At 41.2% G+C, this 24,376-nt stretch overlaps 1 protein-coding gene and 1 pseudogene across 3 annotated transcripts; one reads left to right on the top strand and one right to left on the bottom strand.

Moving 5' to 3' along the window:
* ZNF557 (zinc finger protein 557) lies at positions 517-18,407 on the top strand. 3 transcript variants are annotated; one of them, XM_005682397.3, is made up of 8 exons: positions 517-832; positions 1,656-1,747; positions 5,661-5,787; positions 6,328-6,416; positions 7,288-7,414; positions 14,907-15,002; positions 15,483-15,565; positions 16,069-18,407. In XM_005682397.3, exons 3-8 carry the CDS (start codon positions 5,757-5,759, stop codon positions 16,849-16,851), a joined length of 1,209 nt encoding a protein of 402 aa, XP_005682454.1. In that variant the 5' UTR covers positions 517-832; positions 1,656-1,747; positions 5,661-5,756; the 3' UTR covers positions 16,852-18,407. The 3 variants fall into 3 exon arrangements, with proteins under 3 accessions (XP_005682454.1, XP_005682453.1, XP_017906634.1); XM_005682396.3 differs by having other exon boundaries at positions 517-796; XM_018051145.1 differs by lacking the exon at positions 15,483-15,565 and having other exon boundaries at positions 522-832; positions 16,069-16,220.
* On the bottom strand, positions 21,806-22,773 carry LOC108636440 (annotated as a pseudogene).

The raw sequence follows: 24,376 nt of genomic DNA on the forward strand, positions 1-24,376 counted from the left end.
AACATGGGGACAGGACTGAAGAAAAGCTGTTTGTTTAGCTTTCATCTACTTGTTGTTGTTTAGTGGTTAAGTCATATTTCTCTCTTTTGCCCGTTAGTCTCCTCTGTCCATGGGATTTCCCAGGCAAGAATACTGGAAGGGGTTGCCATTTCCTCCTCCAGGGCATCTTCCCCACCCAGGGATCGAACCAGCCTCTCCTTTATTGACAGGTGGATTCTTTATCACTCAGCAACCAGGAACTCCCCCCGCCACCCGCACCCCGGAACCTGTACAGCCTGGGGAATGCATGGACTGCCCCACCACTCCTCCACACACCCCCGCCAACCCGCCGCCTTCAATCCGGCCCCTGGAGCCGCCTTCTCCCGCTCTCCGGCCCGTCCTTATCCCCGCCCCTGGAACTAGTCTCTGCCCAGCGTTAGGCTGTGAGACTCTAGCACCGCCCCTCAAATCCGCACCCAGTCAAAGCCCGGTCCTTAGTCCCCTCACAGGACGGGTGTCCGCCCACAAGTTCCGCCCACAAGCTGGTGCCCGCCCACAGCCCCGCCCCTGGAGCCGGTTTCAGTCCCTGGCTCTGACCCACACTACGGCCCACCCTTGGACTCACTACGCAAGCGAGAACGCCTCGTCCGAGGCTTGGGTGCAAGGCCGCAGTCGCCCGCTGCCTCAACCCTGCAGGGCCCCACTGTCCGCGGCGGCTAGATGCCGGAAACTGAAGCCCCTGCTCCAGCCCAAGACCGGAAGCGGAAGCGTCGATGGGACAGAGGAAGAAATAGCGGGGCGGCTCGCTGAACTGTGGGTACGGTCTTCTCCGCTGGGGGATTGGATTCACGTGGTATGTTCGGCATCATTGCAAGAGGCAGGACTCTGTGGGCTGCCGGCCCTCCTGGGCTCCCGTAGGAGTCTAGGAAGGGGCATGAGTTTGGGGCACCCCGGTCACGGACTATAGCGTTCCTCCCCCTTTCCCGTGAGCCGCGTTTCCACCCCTGGGGCCTCAGGCTGTTCCGGCAGGTCGGCGCATAGCCTCGGTTTCCTCCTAGCTCTGGGCACCGCTGTCCCCTTCTCAGAATTCCCCATCTCCCCACCGTCTTACCCCGGTGTGTTTTTTGCCTTCTAGGGGACATTTAGTCGTCTGGAGGCATTGTTTTGGTTGTTACAAATGGGAGGGGCTGCTACTGGCTTCAAGTGGGTGGAAGCCAGGGATGCTATTGGACATCCTACAGTGCACTAAATAGCCCCCGTGACAAAGCATTATCAGTAGTGCTGAGGTTTGCAAACCCTGTTCTAGGGTCTTAAAATCTTCAAAGCCCTGAATGAACTTGAAAGGTTAGCGGAGACACTTTTAGTGCCCTTGAGTGACGAGTCTTGTTAAAAGTGTCTGGAATCACAAAAAGACAGTCACTGTCCAGTTAAGAGTCGAGCACGTTGAATGAATGCACACCGCGTGAAGCCGCTTCCTCCTCCTCAGAGGGCAGATGGCTGGACAAGAATCAGGACAATCTAGTCGTAACTTGCAATTAGGTGTTAAAGCGGTACAGTAAATATTAATAGAAAGAAGAGTGAATGGTGCGGCCCTTCCATCCAGCAATTGTATTATGCCCCCCCCAAAATCTCAAAAGCAATCTTTGTATCCTTTTTCTCCCCCCACCCCCCAACAGACAAGTAAATTATTTCTGGGGTTCAAGTCTGAGTTGAAACCAGTCTCAAGGTTCACCTGTCCTCATTGACACGTGGATTTCTGTGTGATCAGGTGAGTACCATGTGGGTCTTATAAAAACAATTTCCAGCAGCCTCAGTTATGCAGAACTGCTAATAGGCCTTTCCTGTGCTCAGGTTGTAAACACAAGGAGTCACTGCAAGTGCAAGTATCTTAAAAAAAAAAATTGTTTGATGGGGATTATATCCAAGGGAGGGAGAAGGTGATGGCACCCCACTGCAGTACTCTTGCCTGGAAAATCCCATGGACAGAGGAGCCTGGTAGGCTGCAGTCCATGGGGTCGCTAAGAGTCGGACAGTACTGAGCGACTTCACTTTCACTTTTCACTTTCATGCATTGGAGAAGGAAATGGCAATCCACTCCAGTGTTCTTGTCTGGAGAATCCCAGGGAAGGGGGAGCCTGGTGGGCTGCCGTCTATGGGTAGCACAGAGTCGGACACGACTGAAGTGACTTAGCATATTCAAAGGAAAGATAGTAAGAAGTGTGGTGATGCATGTGTAAATAAGTAAATACGGTTATGTGCAAATACGCATTAAACAAACATGTAAATAACTATATATAAGTAACAAATATTAAGTAATATATAAGTAATAATATTGATTATTAAATATAATCTTTAAATATTAAAGATTTACTTGCGTTCCATAATACCGAAAATTTTAGGATTTTAAGTATATTTTATATATTTAAGTATAAATATATATGTGTATCTGTAGTATCAAAAGTCATCCCACTAAAGACTAGCAGGACTGCTCAGCAACATTCCTCAGGCCTGGTTCAGTTTGACTTCTGAAACCCTATAAATCTTCCACAAAGATTCAAAACAGGGTGCATGGGGGAAAAAGTAATTTGTACTTTTTTATATTGGCAACAGAAATTCAAAATTGAATTAATCAGCAACCAGATGTCTTTTGAGCAAGTGTTTGGTTTTATTTTGTGTTTTGTTTGTTTTATCTTCATAAGACTTAAAAATCAATTGGAGGAATACTGAGCAACAGCTTGTAGATGGAAGGGTAGGGCAGTAGTTTCTACAGATTATACTCTACACCTTGCTTTCTAATAAGAATTAACTTTATTTCTTTAACTGTTTCTGAAATACAGTCTGGTGATTTATATTGCAGACAATCATTTTGAGTAATCTTATATTGTTGGTTTTCACTAATTGTGTTTGTGTGTGTGCCTTTTTCATTCTGTCTTTCCTGTAACATTCTTAAGAGGAATGCTTGCTTGTCATGCAGTAGATATGCTTTGAGTGCACAATTTATGGTAACCAACTATCCTCTTTTATTCGACTGAAGGGTTTGCCCGGCTTGCCATGTGGCTCAGTGGTAAAGAATCCCCCTGCCAATGCAGGAGACCCAAGTTTGGTCCCTGGGTCGGGAAGATTGCCTAGAGAAGGAAATGGCAACTCACCCACTCCAGTATGGTTACCTGGGAAATCCCATGGACAGAGGAACCTCACAGGCTACAGTCCATGGGGTTGCAAAGAGTTGGATACGACCAAGTGACTGAACCCTCATGCATGAGGGTTTTGCCAGGACCCAGAATATTTTGGATTCAAACTAGGATTAGGATTCTAGGCATGGATTGAGAGAATTAATATTGTTAAAATGTCCGTAGTACCCAAGACAATATACAGGTTGAAAGTAATCCATATCAAAAATCCAGTGGTATTTCGTAAAGAAATAGAACACCTAAAATTTGTACGAAAGTGCAAGAGCAGTGGCTTATAGTTTTCAGTATATAGGTCTTTCACACCCTTGGTTAAATTCCTAGGTATTTTATTCTTTTTGATGCAATTGTATAATGGGATTGTTTTCTTAATTTATTTTTCTTATAGGTCATTGTTAGTGTAAGGAAACAACAGATTTTGTATTGATTTTTACCCTGCAACTTTACTGAATTCAATTGTTACAAGTTTTTTAGTGAAATCTTTATGCTTTTCTATATGTAAAATCATGCCATCTGCAAATAGTGAAAAGGTTTTACTTTTTTCTTTCCGACTCAGATGCCTTTTATTTCTTTTTCTTGCCTGATTGCTCCAGCTGAGACTTCCAGTACTATGTTGAATAGAAATGGCAAGAGTGTGGGCATCCTTGCCTGTTCCTGATCTTAGAGGAAAAGCTTTCAGCTTTTCACATTGAGTATGTTAGCTGTGGGCTTATTGTATATGGCCTTCGTTATCTTGAGGTATGTTTCCTTTGTACCTGCTTTGTGGAGAGTTTTTATCATAAATGGATGTTAAATTTTGTTGAATACTTTTTCTGCATCTGTTGAGATAATTATATGATTTTTTTTTCCTTATTTTGTTTATGTGGTGTACCACATTGATTGAATTGAACCACCCCTTTATCCCGGGAATAAATCCTACTTGATCATGGTGTGTGATCCATGGTGTATGATTTATTGTTGGTTTGTTAATATTTTGTTGAGGATTTTTGCATCTGTTCATCAGGGCTGTTGACCTGTAATTTTCTTTTTTGTGTGGCTTCCTTGTCTGGTTTTCAGTATCAGGGAAATACTTTCCCTGTGAACTGTGTTTGAAAGAATTTAACCCTCTTCTCTTTTGGGGAAGAGTTTGAGAAGGCTTGGTGTTAGTTCTTCTTGGAATGTGTGGTAAAGTTAATCTGTGCAGCTGCTTGGTCCTGGGCTTTCATTCACTAAGAGGTTTTTTATTACTGATTAAGTCTCCTTGCTAGTGATCAGTCTGTTCAGATTTTGTATGTCATCAGAGAAATAGAAAATGTGAAATGCTGATGTTGACAGGGGCTTCCCTGGTGGCTCAGTGGTATAAAATCTGCCAGCTAATGCAGGAGACATGGGTTCAATCCCTGGGTCGGGAAGGTCCCTTGGAGAAGGAAATGGCAACCCACTGCGGTATTCTTGCCTGGGAAATCCCTTGCATGGAGGAGCCTAGCAGACTACAATCCATGGGGTTGCAAAGAGTCGGACATGAGTTAACAACTAAAAACAACAGTCTTTCAAATAGATTCCTTGTAGTATGATTGACAGGAATATGATAAATGTTTGCGTTTCACTTGAGGTTGACAGATTTCCTTCCATAGGGGCTGTATTTGTATCCCAGCAGTGTGTAAGAGTGCTCTTCTGTACAACCTTGGCAGTGAAAGATGTGGTCCCCTGTGTCTTTGCTGGTCTGACAGATAAGAAATGGTATCATTGTAGTTACAATCTCTGTTTTTGTTCTGTAAATAAGATCAGTGGCAGTTCTACCAATTGAATAGGTAGTGGTGGAAACCAAACAAAACTGTGTCTCAGAGTGGGTGGGACATGAGGAAATGAAATAGAGAGTGAAAACAACAAAAAAAAAACTTTGGCTGTGATGAGGGAGAGAGACTGGGTCGTAACTACAAAGAAAACTCTGTGGTAGAATAGTAGTGTCTCACTACTGAAAACACTGCATTGAGTTTAAATGGTGCGAGGGAGTCCAGTAGAGTGGGAGAGCTTGAAAGGAAGGGCAAAGTAGAGATAATTGCTGGTGTCCAACTCCTAAAAGGGATGGAGCATAGAACAGAACGGCCCCACCTGGCATTGTAGAGAAGCCAGGTCCTCGTTTATAACCAGAGAGGGAGAAAACCACGGCGCAGGACACAGTTTTGGTGACAAGATGGGAAGGTAGATTCCTTCTCACGAAGATGACTGAGAAGTAGGATGCAGGACCATCTGCTGAAAGTGAGGATGTGTTTGTTACCTATCGCTGTGTGACAGATCATCCCCAACCTTAGTAACTGAAACAGTAACCCTTTGCTGGGCTTCCTGGCTGGCTCAGTGGTTAAGAACGTGCATGCCAGTGCATTTTAAAGGTAGCAGCGTGCACACACATTCTGCATTTTGATGGAGGACGTGGTGGACAGTCTACGAAAGGCTCATCCTCAGTAGCCTGGAGAGGGAGACTGTGACAACTTCATATTTTCCCATTCATTCCAGAGCCCAGTCCTGAGTGCACTGTGGGGACGAGAGGAGGGGCGTCCTGGTTCTCCAGCTCCCTGTTGCTGAGGAAGACGTCACTGTCTGAATTGCAGGATGGCGACCATGGTCCTGTCCTCCATTTGTGGTGAGTTTGAGGGTCAGCCCTCAGAACTGACCAGGTGCTAGAGTCTCATGCACCACAGAGCAGGTGGAGGGAGGGGACTGAGCAGATGAGGCGTGAGTGTTACCCTTGGAGCCCCAAGGTCACGGAGGCCCGACTCTCTGCTGCTGGGGATTGGGACTTAGCTGGTTTGTGAATCTGGGGAGACGTCACCTGTGTTGTAAACGTGTGGGAGCTTTTGAATTATACTTCTGATTCTTTGTATACACTTGAGCTAGTAACAGTGGTATCCTTTGGCAGTTTATTTTCTTCATCTGCAGAACAGGAATAGTCTTTTCTTGCTCCAGTGTGGTGTAAGACCTTTGGCCCTATTTTCTGACCCCGAATGAGACAGCTCCGTTCTGCCCCGGGGGAAGCTGGGTGTGGATGTTTGGGTGTCGGTATGTCCTCTCTGTGTGTTGGGGATACAGTCAATTACAAGTATGTGAGGAAGCCTAAGCCTCCAGATTTATGAATGAGAACAGCGGGCAAGCCTGGATTCTTGGGATATTTCTTCTTCTCCAGCTCAGTCATCCCTGTACACAGCCCCTCACCAGAAAGGATACACAGAGAAGGAAGGGTTGGCCCGTGGCTTCCTGACAGACTGGTTACAGGTGAGTCAGACATTCCTGTTTCCAGATCGTATTCCTTTGACCAAAAGTTAGACTTGTCCCTTCAGTGACCTGGAGCTGGATCAGGTTTTCAGGCATCTGGTGGAGGGTTCGGGGCAACCCAAACAACGTCAGCACACGTCAGCATTTACTGCCATGTCGAGCTTCCTCCAAGGTCACTGTCTACACCATGTTTTGCTGAGAGTTTTGTTTTTTAATTTTACTGAGGTATTAGTGATTTACAATGTTAATTTATGCTGTACAGCAAAGTGACTCACTTATACACACATACATATATTTTCTTTTTCATATTCTTTCCATTATGGTTTACCACAGGACATTGAATATAGTTACCTGTGCTATACAGTAGGACTTGTGGTTTATCCATCCTATATGTAATAGTTTGCCTCTGCTAATCCCAAACTCCCATTCCTTCCCTCCTCCCCTCCTCCCCACTCTCAGTCCCCTTTGGTGAGAGTTTTAAGGGGAAGCTAAGGAAATACATGACTGTTGCTGGTGGCCACTGGGGCATCTTTCATCCATTTGCCAAGTACTTCTCTGATTTCTGCAGTGTCTTAGACCTGTGCTCAGCCTTGAGGTTGAGGGGAATTCGATTGCAGGATGTCACGGTCTCACTGGAAAATAAAATTGCCTGTGTGTTAGGGGCACAAGTGGCCCTGGGGGTGGGCATGAGTAGACAGGAGATGAGTGTCCAGGGCCAAACCCAGGAGCAGTTGAGAGCAGAGCTCAGAACCCTGCCCATACAGCTCCTGCCTTGGACTCTCTCTTCCTACTCTTGTTGTCCTTGGCTCTTTTTCTCTCAGCATTGGTGGGGATGGTCCTTAGTTAAGCCACAGTGTTTATGGTGGTTTAGGACTTGGTGACTTTCGAGGACGTGACCGTGGAGTTCACCCAGGAGGAGTGGGCACTGCTAGACTCTTCTCAGCGAAAACTGTACAGAGATGTGATGCTGGAGAACTGCAGGAACCTGGCGTGGCTTGGTAAGCCCTACATTATTCCTGCATTTATTTAATGACTCAGGTAACAAGACTTTTTAAAAACTGAGGTATCTATCATTCATATAACATAAAATTTACCATTTTAATCATTAAAAGTTTTTTAAATTTATTAAAATTTTTTAATTGAAGGTAATTGCTTGGCTTTTGATATAGTCAGAGTTGTGCAGCCATCAACACTAATTTCAGAGCATTCTCATCACCCTTAAAAGAAACCTGTACCCATTAATTGATCAGTACCTGTTATCTTCCCCACCGCCCCACTGCCTGCCACTACTAATTTGCTTCCTGTTTCTGTGGATTTGCCTATTTGGAATATTTTCATATCAATGAAATTATGAAATATGTCATCTTTCCCATTTCTTTCAGGCAACTTAATATTTAAAGGTTTACCTGAATCCACTTTATGGATATACCACATTTGGTTTTTTGATTCATTGGTTAATAGACATTTGGGTAGTTTCCACTTACTGGCTAGTTTAAATAATGCTGCTATGAATATTTGTGTACACGCATTTATCTAAACACCTATTTTCAGTTCCTATTTGGTGTATATCTAGGAGTGGAATTTTGGGTTTCATATTGCTATGTTTCGTTTTCTGAGGAACCACCAACCAGTTTTTTACAGCAGCTGCACCACTATGTGAAAGTTCTAATTTCTCTGTGTCTTCCCCCAGTATTTGCTTTTTTGAAGATAGCCATCATCTTGGGTATAATGTGGTATCTCACCTGTTTTGGTTTGAGTGCATGCTCTGTTGTGTGATTCTTTGTGTTCCCATGAACTGTAGCCTGCCAGACTCCTCTGTCCATGGAATTTTGGCAAGAATCCTGGAGTCGGTTGCCATTTCCTGTTACATGTTTTGATTTGCATTTCCCTAATTACTAATGAAACAGAACATTTTTTCATGTAATTGTTGACTGTATATCATTTTTGGAGAAATGTCTTTTCAAGCCAATTTTTTAATTGTTGTTTTTTTGGTTTTGGAAGTTTGTTATATTCTGAATGCTAGACCCTATTTGTAAATGGTTTCTCCCATTGTGTGATATCTTTTCATTTTCTTGATAGTGTCCTTTGATACTCAAAAGTTTTAATTTTGATGAAGTCCAGTTTATGTACTTTTTCTTTTTATCTTGTGCTTTTGATATCATACCTAGTTATTGCCAAGTCCAAGGTCCTGAAATTTTGCCTCTGTGTTTTTCTCCAAAATGTTCTAGTTTTACTTTTTCAATGAAATCTTTTACCTATTTTGAGTTAATTTTTATATGGCTTAGAGAAATTGTCAGCTTAATTGTTTTGCGTATATTAATTCAGTTGTCCCATCACCTTTGTAGCAGAGACTATTCCCTTCCCCAGTGAACTGTTTTGGCCCAGTTGCCAAAAGTTATTTGACCATAAGCATGTGAGCTTATGTACTCTGTTATTTTCCATCAACCTGTGGAAACCTGACATAACCTGGTGGGTCCCTCATTGTGCCAGTACCACATTGTCTTCATTACTGTTAGTTTGAGATAATGTCAGTAAATGGGGTTCTTCCTATTTAGTTCTTTTTCAAGGTTGCTTTTTGTCTATTCAGGACAAAATTCCATATGAATTTTAGGATCAGCTTGTCCATTTATTTTTTTTTTTTAAAAAGGCCATTAGAAATTTGATGCTGATTTCATTGAATCTGTAGATGATTTTGGTTATATTCTCATCTTGGGTGTGTGCTCACTCAGTTGTGTCCAACTCTTTGTGACCCTATGGACTGTATAGCCTGCCAGGCTCCTCTGTCCATGGAATTTTCCAGGCCAATATGCTGGAGCAGGTTTCCATCTCCTACTCTAGGGGATCTTCCCAGCCCAGGGATCGAACCCGCTTCTCTTACTTCTGCAGTGGCAGATGGGTTCTTGACCACTAGTGCCACCGGGGAAGCCCTAGTATTGTTCTCTTAATTAAAATGTTCAATATATATTCTCTATTACTTACTTTTAATTTGCTGTGTCATGATCCAATAGATACTTTATATGATTTTATTGTTTTTAAATTTACGTAGACTTGTTTTGTGAACTAATGTATGCTTTGTTACAGAGAATCTTTCACATGCGCTTGTGTTGAATATACTGTTGCTGAATAAAGTATTTTATGTCTGTGAGGTCTAGTAAGTTTATAGGATTGTTTAAGTCCTGTGTTTCCTTATTGATCTTTTAATGGGTTGTTCTACCCATTATCCATTATTAAAAGTGGGGCATTGAAGTCTGCAATTATTATTGTAGATCTGTTTCTCCCTTCAATTCTGTGAGTTTTGAATTTATACATTTTAGACCTTAGTTGTTAGGTAGTATATGTCTGTAATTATCATATCTTCTTGATTAATTGTCTTAATCATGTTGCAGTATCTTTTTTTGTGTCTTGTAACAGTTTTTGTCTCAAAGTCCATTTTGCCTCATAGTAGTATGAGGCAAAACGTTCTCTCTTTTCTGTCTCTTGTTTGTATGGAATTTGTTTTTCCATTTGTTGATTTTCAACCTGTTAGTGTCTTTAGATATAATGTGAGTCTCTTATAGATGTGTCATATATCATTGATTGTTTCCTGTCTGTTCTGCTAAAATCTGCCTTTTAATTGCACCAGATTAATCCATTTACCTTTAATGGAATTCCTTGCAAGAAGGACTTAGTTGTGTCATTCTCTTGTCTTCTGTGTGCTCTATATCATTTTTGTTCCTCTAGTATTGTTTACGTATGTGTTAGGTATTTTCTAGTGGACCATTTTGATTCCCTTTTCATTTCTGTTTCTGTTTTTTAGTTATTTTCTTAGTGGTTGTGGGAGGGATTCCAGTTTTAATTTTAGACAGTCTGTTCTGACTTAATATTGACTTTATTTCAGTATACAAAAGATTAGCTCCTGTATAGCTGCACCCTTCCTATATGTTTTTTTTTAATAACAAATTATGTCTTTATACTTTGTGTCCCATTAACATAGGCATTTCTGTTTTAAATCATATTGGAAAAAAAAGGGAGCCAAAAATAACAAGGAATTAACAATCCAAAAATAAACAATTGTTTTTGATGTTTATATTTACCTGTGTATTTTCCTTTATTGGTGTTCTTCATATGTTTGTGTGGATTTGACTCAGTATTCATTGCCCATTCATTTCAAGGTTAAAAATTTCCTGTTAGCATTTCTTGTAGGATAGATATGTTAATGGCAAATATTCAGATTTTGTTTATAGGAATTTCTTGATTTATTTTTGAAGGGCAGTTTAGCTACATATAGAATCTTTGGTTAACTTTTTTTTAAAGTAGCTTCGGTACATCTTCCAATGTCTGTTGCCTATGCTTTCTCATCCAAAATTGGCTCTTGCTCTTAACAGTGATTCAGTGTATGTGTTGAATCACCTCTCTCTTGCTGCTGTCAGGGATACTCTTTGACTTCTCAGAGTTTAATTATATTGTGTTTTAGGATGGATTCTGATTCTTTGAGTTTATCCTGTCTTGAGTTTGTCAAGCTTCTTGGTTGTGTACATTATGTCTCATCAAATTTGGGGAAATTCTTAGCCATTATTTCTTTAAATATCCGTTCTGTCCATTTTCTTCTTCATTTGAGGGACTCCTATTATGTGTATGTTGGTATCCTGTGGGTCTTTTAGGTGCTGGTCATATTTAGTTTCTTTTGGGTCCTTCTGTTTTTCAGACTGAGTAGTATAAATTGTCCTATCTTCTTAGTTACTGATTCTTTCTTCTTGCTCAAGTCTGTTGTTGAACCCCTCTTCTGAATTTTTCATTTTAGTTATTGTGCTTTTCGACTCCATAATTTATGTTTGGTTTTGTTTTATAATTTCTCTCTTTAAGATATTTTCTCTTTGATCAGAATTTGGTTTTATGGTTTCCTTTAGATCCTTGATCATATTTAAAATAGTTAATTTAAATTCTTGGTGTAGTCACCAAGCCCCAAATTTGGGCTTCCTCAAGGATAGTTTCTACTAATTTTTTTTTTTTCTTGTAATGGACCATCAGTTCAGTTCAGTCGCTCAGTTGTGTCCAACTCTTCATGACCCCATGGATCACAGCACACCAGGCCTCCCTGTCCATCACCAACTCCCGGAGTCTGCTCAAACTCATCTCCATCGAGTTGGTGATGCCATCCAACTATCTCATCCTCTGTCATCCCCTTCTCCTCCTGCCCTCAGTCTTTCCCAGCATCAGGGTCTTTTCCAATGAGTCAGTTCCTCACATCAGGTGGCCAAAGCATTGGAGTTTCAGCTTTAGCATCAGTCCTTCTGACGAATATTCAGGTCTGATTTCCTTTAGGATAGACTGGTTGGATCTCCTTGCAGTCCAGGGGACTCTCAAGAGTCTTCTCCAACACCGCAGTTCAAAAGCATCAATTCTTCGGCGCTCAGCTTTCTTTATAGTCCAACTCTCACATCCGTACATGACTACTGGAAAAACCATAGCCTTGACGAGATGGACCTTTCTTGGCAAAGTAATGTCTCTGCTTTTTAATATGCTATCTAAATACTTTTGTTTATTTGCCTGGCTTATAGTTTTTTGTTGTTGTTGAAAACTAGACATTTAGAATGTTGTAACATAATTCTGGAATCACTTCTTTTCCCCATCCCTAGAGTTTGTTGGTATTGTTTCTTATAGTTGGTGTGATATGCATGTTTAGTGATCTTTTTGAACTCATTTTTGTAATGTCAGTATTCATTGTACATGGCCACTGAAAACTGTTCTGTTAGCTTAATGGTGGTGGTTGTTGTTTTAGTTTCTACATCCAACTCTGCAACCCCATAGACTATAGTATTGCAGGCTTCTCTGGCAATGGCATTTCCCAGGCAAGAAGAGTAAGGTGGGTTGCTATTCCCTTCTCCAGGGGATCTTTCTGACTTAGGGATCGAAACTCTGGCTCCTGTCTTCACAGGTGGATTCTTTACCCTGAGCCACCAGTGAGTTCAGTTCAGTTCAGTCACTCAGTCATGTCCGACTCTTTGCAACCCCATGAATCACAGCGCAGGGGCCTCGCTGTCCATCACCAACTCCCAGAGTTCACCCAAACTCAAGTGCATCGAGTCGGTGATGCCATCCAGCCATCTCATCCTCTGTCGTCCCCTTCTCCTCCTGCCCCCAACCCCTCTCAGCATCAGGGTCTTTTCCAGTGAGTCAGCTCTTCACATGAGGTGGCCAAAGTATTGGAGTTTCAGCCTCAGCATCAGTCCTTCCAGTGAACACCCAGGACTGAACTCCTTTAGGATGGACTGGTTGGATCTCCTTGCAGTCGAAGGGACTCTCAAGAGTCTTCTCCAATACCACAGTTCAAAAGCATCAATTCTGCGGCACTCAGCTTTCTTCACAGTCCAACTCTCACATCCATACATGACCACTGGAAAAACCATGGCCTTGACTAGATGGACGTTTGTTGGCAAAGTAATGTCTCTGCTTTTGAATATGCTCTCTAGGTTGGTCATAACTTTCCTTCCAAGAAGTAAGTGTCTTTTAATTTCATGGCTGCAATCACCATCTGCAGTGACTTTGGAGCCCCAAAATAAAGTCTGACACTGTTTCCACCGTTTCCCCATCTATTTCCCACGAAGTGATGGGACTGAATGCCATGATCTTCGTTTTCTGAATGTTGAGCTTTAAGCCAACTTTTTCACTCTCCTCTTTTACTTTCACCAGGAGGCTTTTTAGTTCCTCTTCACGTTCTGCCATAAGGGTGATGTCATCTGCATATCTGAGGTTATTGATATTTCTCCCAGCAATCTGGATTCTAGCTTGTGTTTCTTCCAGTCCAGCATTTCTCATGATGTACTCTGCATAGAAGTTAAATAAGCAGGCCGACAGTATACAGCCTTGATGTACTCCTTTTCCGATTTGGAACCAGTCTGCTGTTCCATGTCCAGTTCTAACTGTTGCTTCCTGACCTGCATATAGTTTTCTCAAGAGGCAGGTCAGGTGGTCTGGTATTCCCATCTCTCTCAGAATTTTCCACAGTTTATTGTGATCCACACAGTCAAAGGCTTTGGCATAGTCAATAAAGCAGAAATAGATGTTTTTCTGGAACTTTCTTGCTTTTTCGATAACCCAGCGGATGTTGGCAATTTGATCTCTGGCTCCTCTGGCTTTCTAAAACCAGCTTGAACATCTGGAAGTTCGGGGTTCATGTATTGCTGCAGCCTGGCTTGGAGAATTTTGAGCATTACTTCATTAGCGTGTGAGATGAGTGCAATTGTGCGGTAGTTTGAGCATTCTTTGGCATTGCCTTTCTTTGGCCACCAGTGAACCCCCAGCTTAATGGTTAACTAATGGCTTATCAGAGATTTCCTTAGACAGTTGGAACAAAAAAGCTCCTAGTCAGAATCTCTATGCAGGGGCATACCTTCAAACTCAGGCAGTTTACAACTTTGTCTGAATTTTCACTTCTTCCTTGTGCTGAGCCTGAAGGTCTATCATAGGTGAGGACTTAATGCCCTCTCATGTCTTTTCTGAGTATGTGTCCAAGCCTGGTATGCATGTGGCTTTCCAGATTTAAAGGAATATGAGGGAGCTTTTCAAAAGCTTTATAAAAATTCCCCAAAACATTTAGGTTATACTTTTATTCTAGGCTTCTTGGTTTGCCTTTTGCTTTCCTCTGCTGTTTCCATTTGCCTCAGGCAGTAGTGGCTAATATATTGCCTTTTTAACGCCTTCAGCACAAGCCCACTGTGTAACCAGCTCAACCTTTGGAGAGTTTGGGGTTAGATAAGTAAAGGCAAGCCCTTTGAGCAGTCCTTCAGGGAGCCACCAGAAAGGTCAAAACAAACCACCACAGTGTATTGAGAAGAGGGTCTATCCTCCTCTCTCTAGTACTTGGAATTGTCTTCAATGTCATAGCCAAAGCACGGAACAGAGGGTGAGTCAAGGGTCACTTAAAAATGTCAGCTATTTTTTGTCCTTGATTAAGCATTTTCCTGGTTGCCGTAGTCTTTTGGTAAGTTTTCAGGGTTCTGATAAAGTTGTTCTGATAGTTTTTCCAGTTTATTCACTGTTTCTGTAGAGGGAGGGACTTTTAAAGTTCCATATTCCATGATTTTCATTGTCGTTTTTTTCTCACAAGACTTCAAGCTTGTCTGTGTTTCTGGTGTGTAGAAGTATGGTGATGAAGGAGACAGATACGATCCCCATGCTCGTAGAGCTATTTAGCACCTTCCCTATGAGCTGAATATTCCTTCCCCTGACTTAATATTTTCTATAGTTAAAAGCTTTATAGCTTTTGTATTGTGTATTTAAACTCGGGTATGGACTTTGGCACTGTGTGTGCCCTGTCACCCTGGATATTGAACGAGATTGCTTGTACTTTTGTTTCCTGAGAGTTACTATAGTCAGTAGAATTTAGATATAATTATTCCGTTGCTCCAAAAGCCACAGTTCCCTATCTTCAGAATTCTTGGCTTCAGTTTCATAGAGTTGCTTGTCACTTGCACAGCCCCCCAATAGCACATGTCTTTTCTCCATGAATAGGATATCATGTTGATAAACGCAGTCTGATCTCCCAGTTGGAGCAAGAAGACAAGGTGATAACAGAGGAAGGCGGGATTCTCCCAGGCACCTGTCCAGGTGAGCGCTAGGAAGATATGAGGAATAATAGTCTTGGAGGTGTAGCTCTAGCCAGTGATTCAGGGCATGGGAGTGTTGCATTAGGAAATACCTAAAATGTGCTCTTTCCTGACAGAGATGGCCACAGAGATTTGGTATGAGCTTCCTCATGCACCTTCTTTTTTTCCTCTTTAACCCTCTGTTCAATGTCTCCTACTTTACTTTGGACTCAGAGAGGGGAAAAAAATGTCCCTTTTCCTTTTTAAATAAGTCTCGTATGAACTCTTTTTCTGATTCCTTCCTGGAACTTTACTTTCCTGATAATTCCTCCTAGTATAAATCTCTGATCAATCCTAATGCTTTTAGAGTCCTTTCTTAGTACCTATAATTTGTATACTCATGCTTTTCCTTGAAAATCTCCTCAAAAACCCTAATCCCTCAGTTTGTCTTTACTCATATTTTTTTCACCATTAACTTAAATTTCTTTTCAATTTGTTTTAGATTTGGAGACGGTACTTAAAGCAAAATGGTTAACTCCAAAGAAGCATATTTTTAGAAAAGAACATTCTAATGGTGTTAGAGCGGTAAGACCAATGTGGTAATTTCTGGTGTTTCTCAGTTGGAAAATTTCATAAGTTAGAAAAGCAACAAAATAATCAGGGGAGTCATTATAGGGAAATGTCATTAACATATGAGATAATGGTATCTCAGGAGAGATACTGTAAATCACTTGTGAATTTGGAGAAAATTATAAATTAGCTCCAGACTTGTTTCTTTGCTGAGAGTTCCTACAAGTAAATACTTCCTTAAATGTGACTGTCAAAATATAAAATAGTCTTCAACTTATCAGAAAATTATCTGTGAATATGATAAAGACTTGTGGCAATGCATCTGTCTGTCTTTTCTTAACTTGTAAAAACTCAGACTGGGCAGAAGACTGGACAGAAGCCATTTAACAAGCATTTAAAATAGATAGCCACAACATCAGTGATAATAATGTAACAATTCCTGGCAGAGAAAATTTGTATAACAGCATTGAATATTAAAAAAATATTATAAACTATAGTTTTCATTCATCTCTTAACAGGAGAGAAGTCATCTGGGAGTGAAACTCAATGAATGTAATCAGTGTTTTAAAGTCTTCAGCACAAAATCTAACCTTACTCAGCACAAAAGAATTCATACTGGAGAAAAACCCTATGACTGTAATCAGTGTGGAAAATCCTTCAGCAGTAGATCTTATCTTACTATTCATAAGAGAATACATAATGGGGAGAAACCCTATGAATGCAATGACTGTGGGAAAGCCTTCAATGATCCTTCCTCTCTTAGACTGCATGTGAGAATTCACACTGGAGAAAAACCCTATGAATGTAACCAGTGTTTTCATGTTTTCCGCACTAGTTGTAACCTCAAAAGCCACAAGAGAATTCATACGAGAGAGAATCACCATGAATGTAATCAGTGTGGCAAGGCCTTCAGCACGAGGTCCTCCCTTACTGGGCACAATAGTATTCATACAGGAGAGAAGCCTTATGAATGCAATGACTGTGGGAAAACCTTTAGGAAGAGCTCATATCTGACACAGCATATGAGAACTCATACTGGAGAAAAACCCTATGAGTGTAATCAGTGTGGAAAGTCCTTCAGCAGTAGCTTTTCTCTTACTGTTCACAAGAGAATACATACTGGTGAGAAACCCTATGAATGCAGTAACTGTGGGAAAGCGTTTAATAATCTCTCAGCTGTTAAGAAACATGTGAGAACTCACACTGGAGAAAAACCCTATGAATGTAATCATTGTGGAAAATCTTTCACCACTAATTCTTACCTTTCTGTGCACAAGAGAATACATAACAGGTGGATATGAATGCAGTAACTGATTTCTTATCTTTCAGACAACTTGTGACAACTCACACTAGATGTATGAGTCAGCTGCTGTTTCATAACAGATTTCCCCTTGAAACATAGTGGCTTTAAACAGCAAACATATATTATCTATAGATCAGGAATTCAGAACCAGCTTATCTGTGTAGTTCTGGTCAGGATCTCATGAGGTTGAAATCAAGATGTCAGCAGGAGCTGCCATCCTCCACGTTATTGCCAAAGAGTCCACTTCCAAAATGGCTCACTGGCACACCTGGCAAGTTAGTAGCTGGTTGTTGGCAGGGAACCTCCTTTACTCACCATGTTGGATTCTCTACAGGGTTACATATCTTTATGGTGTAGAAGCAGGGTCGTCCCAAAGCACTGGATTTAAAGAAGAGCTAATGCACAAGCTACAGTGTCTTTTATGACCTCGTCCCAGAAGGACATATCATCACTTCTTGAGTACTTTAAGGGTCACACAGATCACTCCTGATACATTGTGGGAAGAGACCACGCTCAATATGAATACCAGGAAAGAGAGATTGTTGGGAACTATCTGAGAATTCACTGAAAGAGGGCCTTCAGGAGACCCTCTTTCTTTCAGTCTGTTCAATATGAAGTAATATTCAGTAACTCCTGTGTAAATTCACTCATGAAAGAAACCTCATAAGTCCAAGCTTCATGATAAACTTTCAGCTCAAACGCACCCTAATATACACAAAAGGTTATGTATTGGGGATAAATCTGAGGAATACAGTCGTGATATCCAGGGAGTCCTGTGGCAGTTCACACCAAAGGGAAGATCCAATGAGCATCATCAGAATGTAAAAGCCTTTAGGGACAGTTGTCCCTTAAAATGTCCCTTAGAACATGTGTGAGAAATCACTACAGAGGAACACTCATGTAAGGAATGTGGAAAACCCTGTAGCACAAGCGTTTTGTTAACAGAAGATGAAATTTCAAGTACCAAGTACTATGGGAAAGCCTTCAGTGTTCTCTCCGTTTTTAAGAGACATGAGGATTGATTCTGGAGAGAACAAACCATTTAATGGCATCAGTATTGGAAAACCTTCCAGTTTCCCACATTCCTTAAACTTATGAGTATAAAGAAGGAGGGAATGCCTTTAATGATAGCTCTTACACTAGGAAAAGTATGAAATTCCCGGATGCAGAAACCTGTGAGTGGATTAATTTTGGAAAGTCGATGACTTCTGTCTTTGTTGAATTGTGAGAAGTCACCTGGGAGGGGTGGGAGGGGAGCCCAAGAAGGTACTCAGCATGAGATTGCCTTAGCTCTTCTCTCTGAGTGGCCGTGTAATACTTTAAAATGGGAATGAAAAGTGTAAATGTTATAAGTGTGGGATTACCTTTCAGTGTCTCATCCTTAGGGTGGGGCAGCTAGTTCTTTAATTTTCAGTCTTTTTAATTAAGTAGCAACATTTGTGTCTGCAGCTGTGCCCTAAAATAAACCTTAAGTTATGTTCTGTAGTTTTGTATGTAATACATTTATCATCAGTGACTCTAAAACTACTAATACATTGCATATTCATAAAGGTATTTCTGACTATTGCCTGAGTGATTTAGTTTATCCTAGTAAAAGCTAGGATAATTGCTAAACACCTTTTAGCAATTGCTAAATAGCTAAATTGCTATATACTTTTCCTAATTTAATGGCATTTTTATTAAGTGGATTTTATGATGCTGATTCTTTTTTATCTTTCTATCCTAGTATGGCAGTTATTTTTAGCCTCTTTCTCAATGTCCATTTCCCCCTATATTTTCTTAAAAGAAGAAGCAGATTTTTTTTCTTTAAACTTTTTTTCAACTTGTTGATGAATAGTACTGAAAACAATCAATCCACAGGGCATCCCCAAAACCCATGCTCTGCTGGCCATGAGAAGTAAGTGGAAGTCACAGAGGGGAGCAAGGGGGACACATCATCGTCTGGCTTGTCTGCCTCACCCATATCCTGTTCATCTTACCTGTTCATTCTTGTGAAGGTGGAGTCAAGCTGTAGAGTTGGAAGAACTACAGTTTGATCATGATGACAATGACCACAGTATGGCAAAAATCACAATGAGTGGGCTCCCTAAGAGGCTCTGATTGGCTCTATCACCTACGGGCTGCTTATTCCTAGACTTACATGATTTAGAAGTAACCTACGTGGTTGAGACTCAAGTGATTCTTTTTTGTTTTTGAGGTGGTATTTTGTTAATGTCCTGCTGAATATTATTAGTTGGTCATTTTATAAATGCTCCAAGATTATTTGAAAACTGTGTGTATGTGTGCGCATGCTCAGTTGTGACCGACTCTTTTTGCGACCCCATGGACTGTAGCCCTCCAGGCTCCTTTGTCTGTGGGATTTCCCAGGTAAGAATACTGGAGCGGGTTGCTCTTCCCTTCTCCAAGGGATCTTCCTGACCCAGGGATCAAAGTGGAGTCTTCTGTGTCTCCTGCCTTGCCAAGTGGATTCTTCACCAGTGAGCCACCTGTGTAGTCTCTAATTTTCAGATACTGAGTGTATCTCATTAACTTAAGCTAAACATGTTTTCAGATATATTAATAGTATGTACCTGCAGGTTTTCCCCCTCTTAAACATAATTACCAATAGATATGAATTAAAGTTCTCTGTCATGGTTGTGGATTAACAAATTCTTTTTGGTAATTCTGTCATTTCTTTCTTTTTGTATTTTAATGTAATATAAATAAAAACATGCATTTCTGAGGTGGTTGATCAGAAACTGAAGAGGAACTGAAGAGCCTTTTGATGAGGGTGAAAGAGATGAGTGAAAAACCCTGTTTAAAACTCAGCATTAAAAAAACTAAGATCATGACCTCCAGTCTCATGACTTCATGGCAAATAGAGGGGAAAAAGTGGAAGCAGTGGCAGATCTTACTGGGCTCCAAAACCACTGTGGATGGTGACTGCAGCCATGAAATTAAAAAGATGCTTGTCTCTTGGAAGAAAAGCTATGACAAACATAGACAGCATATTAAAAAGAGACATGGCTCTGAAAATAAAAGGTCCATATAGTCAAAGCTGTTGTCTTTCCAGTAGTCTTGTAAGGTTGGACCAGAAAGAAGACTGAATGCCAAAGAATTGATGCTTTTGAATTGTGGTGCTGGAGAAGACTCTTGAGAGTCCCTTGGACAGCAAGGAGATCCAACCAGTCAATCCTAAAGGAAATCAATTCTGAATATTCATTGGAAGGGTTGATGCTGAAGCTCTGATACTTTGGTCACCTGATGCAAAGAGCAGACTCACTGGAGAAGACCCTGATGCTAGGAAAAATTGAAGGCAGAAAGAGAAGGGAAGTGCAGAGGATGAAATGGTTGGATGGCGTCGTGGACTCAATGGATCCATGAATTTGAACAAACTCCAGAAAATGGTAAAGGACATGGAAGCCTGGTGTGCTGTAGTCCATGGGGCCCCAAAGAGTTAGACATAGCAACTGAACAACAGAAAAAAAGAAAAACTAAAGCATTGAGAGGAAATAAAATTCCTGATTAAATAGAGAATACCATCTTTATCCATGATTAAAACATTTTAATGAGCTCATTTTCTTTAAGACAAATAACTCAGTATGACATAGATAGAAACATAGTGTAATTTTTAGAAATTAGAGATGCTGACTCTCAAATTCACAAGGAATTTACTCAAAGAGAAATAACTTTTATTGGGGGATAAAATGAGAGAGGATGTGGGAAAAAGTAACATACCAAAATATTTCTCAGAAGTTCATTATTGGAGGAAAAAACTGAACAAACTAAATATTAATGTAGAGACTCCAGAAAAAGCCCATGTTTATTTGGAAACTCAGAAGTTAAGATTTAAGTTTCTATTTTAAGTAAATTACAAAATTATGATTTGAATGAAGAAAATATACTACCAGTAGTTTTAAAAATTTAATTTTTTAATTAAAGGATAATTGCTTTACATAATTCTGTTGTTTTCTGTCAAACATCAACATGAATCTGCCATAAGCTACGAGTATTTCATTGGCTACTTTCTGCATTCAGAAAAAAATTTTCAGTTAAAGTTTTATTTTCAATAAAAATATCTGAAAGAATTGGACTAATGTGTGAAAAGCATGTATACCTTCAGCATTTTCTCCTAATAGGAATCTTTCCTCTTGTCAGACAATACAGTAAAGTGTGGCCTGAAATGTTTTTACAGATGAACTTTCTGGATACAGGAATGGAGGAAACAAGTATGTACTTACTGTATACTAGGCCCAGGTTCAATCCCTGGGTCGGGAAGATCCCCTGGAGAAGGAAATGGCAACCCTGTCCAGTATTCTTGCCTGGAGAATCCCATGGACGGAGGAGCCTAGTAGGTTACAGTCCATGGGGTAGCACAGACTTGGACACGATTGAGCGACGTCACTATCACTTTGCTGCTGCTGCTGCTAAGTCGCTTCAGTCGTGTCCGACTCTGTGTGACCCCAGAGACAGCAGGCCACCAGGCTCCCCCGTCCCCTGGGATTCTCCAGGCAAGAACACGAGTGGGTTGCCATTTCCTTTTCCAATGCATGAAAGTGAAAAGTGAAAGCGAATTTGCTCAGTCGTTTCCGACTCTTAGCGACCCCATGGACTGCAGCCTACCAGGCTCCTCCGTCCATGGGATTTTCCAGGCAAGAGTACTGGAGTGGGGTGCCATTGCCTTCTCTTAATGATAGAGGACCCAGCTAGATTCAGTAGCAGGTGCTTTGAGGAGCCATTAATCTGAGATAGAACATCTATCCATAACTCTAAATGAGACTTTTAAAAAGGAAACAGCTCCTCTGTGAAATAGATGTAAAGCAATTCTGATGCTATTGTTGGAATGAATAAGAAATATCTATCTGGCATACAGCTCAAAAACCAGGTGTAATAGCAACTTACTGCTTTCTGTTACTGGAATGAATAAAAAGTATCTGGTATACTGTTCAAAAGCCAAGTGTAATAGCAACTTACTATAAGATAAAACCTGAATGCAGATTTCTCTTAGAATCTGTTTGATACTTTAAACCTTTCAGAGAGTTCTTCTCAAGTCTTAGGAGGGTAATGTAGCACTTTGGGGCAAAGATAACAGCCTAGGAGCCCAGCACTGGAGGCCAAGATGGAGATGATCTCCACAGCCGCCATGACCTTGCCCTTGGTGCTATGGCAGACACGGGGAGAAAGGTGACCCAGACACTGAGGAGCACCAGCATACTGAAGGTCAGGAAATTGGCTTCACTCAAGGTGTCAGGCAGGTTTCTGGCCAGGAAAGCTGAGGACAAGGTCCCCAGGGCTAAGGAGCCCAGGTAGCCCAGGACATGGTAGAAGGCAGTGACTGAGCCCTGTTGCACAGCATGAGGAGCTCCTTGGGCTCAGAGTGAGTGTCCATCTCAAGGAAAGGGGGAGAGGTTCCCAGCCAGACTCCACAGATAATCACTGGGTCAAGGAGCACATGGGGAAAGACATAGCAGCTCCTGTTAACAGTGATCGTCTCATGGTTCTTCCTGGTTTCCTGGCCTTGAATGCCTGGATCACAGCCAGGGTTTTGGCTAAAACAGTGGCCACAGCCACAGTGAACACAGCTCCAAATGTGATCTGTTGGAGGATGCAGGTGGCTGTGTGGGGATGATTGATGGAGTAAGGAGCAGAGGAAGCACTGGAGGAGGGAGATGAGCAGGACATGGCTGAGAGCTCGGTTATTGGCCTTGACTATGGAGGTGTCTCGGTGCTTCACAAAGACCCACAAAACCACAGCCCTGAGGACACAGAAGTAAAGAGCTGTGCAGGCCAGGGACATCCCCAGAGAACCCTCTAAGGCCACAAAGGTCAGGACTTTGGGGAGGCAGCGATTTCTCTTCCTGTTTGGGTACTCGGTCTGGGCACTGGACGCAATGCTGTGCACCTGGGGAAAAAGACTCAGCATTTCATTTTCACGATTCATTTTTATCACATTTTAATATGGTCACCATTTCTGTGATGTGTGTATTCATCCCCTCTGATGTTACCTTCAAACAAACCAAGTTAAGACTATACCAAGCGACAATGCTTCAGGAAAAAAAAAAAAAAAGAATCTTCTAAAGTGGTGGAAATGGGTGTGCTCATTTGTGGTTCAGTTAACAAAGGCACTGATTGTTCCCAACTCTTTATTCTCCCTAGTACATGAGTAAAGTCAAAATTTAAAAATGGTAAGTTTGGTTTTATCCAAATTAAAGTCTTTCGTGTATCAAGGTAAGTATCAAGAAAGTGAAGGCACAGTGGAACAAAAGGGAGAAAATATTTGTACATCTTCATTTGATAGGGGATTAATATCTGGAATCAATCCAGTACTACAAACCCACACAACAAAAATATAACTCAATTAAACTATGGACAAATGATGTGTGTGGACATGTCTCCAAAGAAGATATATAAACAGATATTAAATACATGAAATTATGCTCAAAACCAATATGTTTTACAAAATGCAAACTAAATCATGAGATAACCCCTTTATAAGATCATGGCATCTGGTCCCATCACTTCATGGGAAATAGATGGGGAAACAGTGGAAACATGTGTCAGACTTTATTTTGGGGGGCTCCCAAATCACTGCAGATGGTGATTGCAGCCATGAGATTAAAAGACGCTTACTCCTTGGAAGGAAAGTTACAACCAACATTGATAGCAGATTCAAAAGCAGAGATATTACTTTGCCAACAAAGGTCTGTCTAGTCAAGGCGATGGTTTTTCCAGTAGTCATGTATGGATGTGAGAGTTGGACTGTGAAGAAGGCTGAGCGCTGAAGAATTGATGCTTTTGAACTGTGGTGTTGGAGAAGACTTGAGAGTCCCTTGGACTACAAGGAGATCCAACCAGTCCATTCTAAAGGAGATCAGTCCTGGGTGTTCATTGGAAGGACTGATGCTGAAGCTGAAACTCCAGTACTTTGGCCACCTCATGTGAAGAGTTGACTCATTGGAAAAGACCCTAATACTGGGAGGGATTGGGGGCAGGAGGAGAAGGGGATGACAGAGGATGAGATGGCTGGATGGCATCACCGACTCGATGCACATGAGTTTGAGTGAACTCCGGGAGTTGGTGGTGGACAGGGAGGCCTGGCATGCTGCGATTCATGGGGTCACAAAGAGTCGGACACGACTTAGTGACTGAACTGAACTGAACCCCTAGGATGGCTATTCTACAAAATAATAGTTAAAATAACAAATGTCACTAAGGATGTTAAGTAATTGGAATTTCATACATTACTGGAAGGAGTATAAAATGGTATAGCTTAAGTGAAAAGCAGTGTCAGTTCTCAAAAAATTACACATAATATTACCGTAAGAATAAGATATCCCCTTCTAAATATCGATATATACCCAAAAGATACGAAGGCAGTGCCTTAAGTAGATATTTGTACACCATTCTTACAATAACCTAAAGGAAGGAAGTAGCCCAAATGTCCACTGAAGGACAAATGAAAAGATAAAAGGTGGTATCTATATGCAACGAAACACTATTAAACCTTTTAAAATAATGAAATTGTCTTAACACATGCTGCAAAG

This window comes from Capra hircus, chromosome 7 (genome assembly GCF_001704415.2).
Source record: "Capra hircus breed San Clemente chromosome 7, ASM170441v1, whole genome shotgun sequence".
In the NCBI taxonomy this organism is placed as follows: Eukaryota; Metazoa; Chordata; class Mammalia; order Artiodactyla; family Bovidae; genus Capra; species Capra hircus.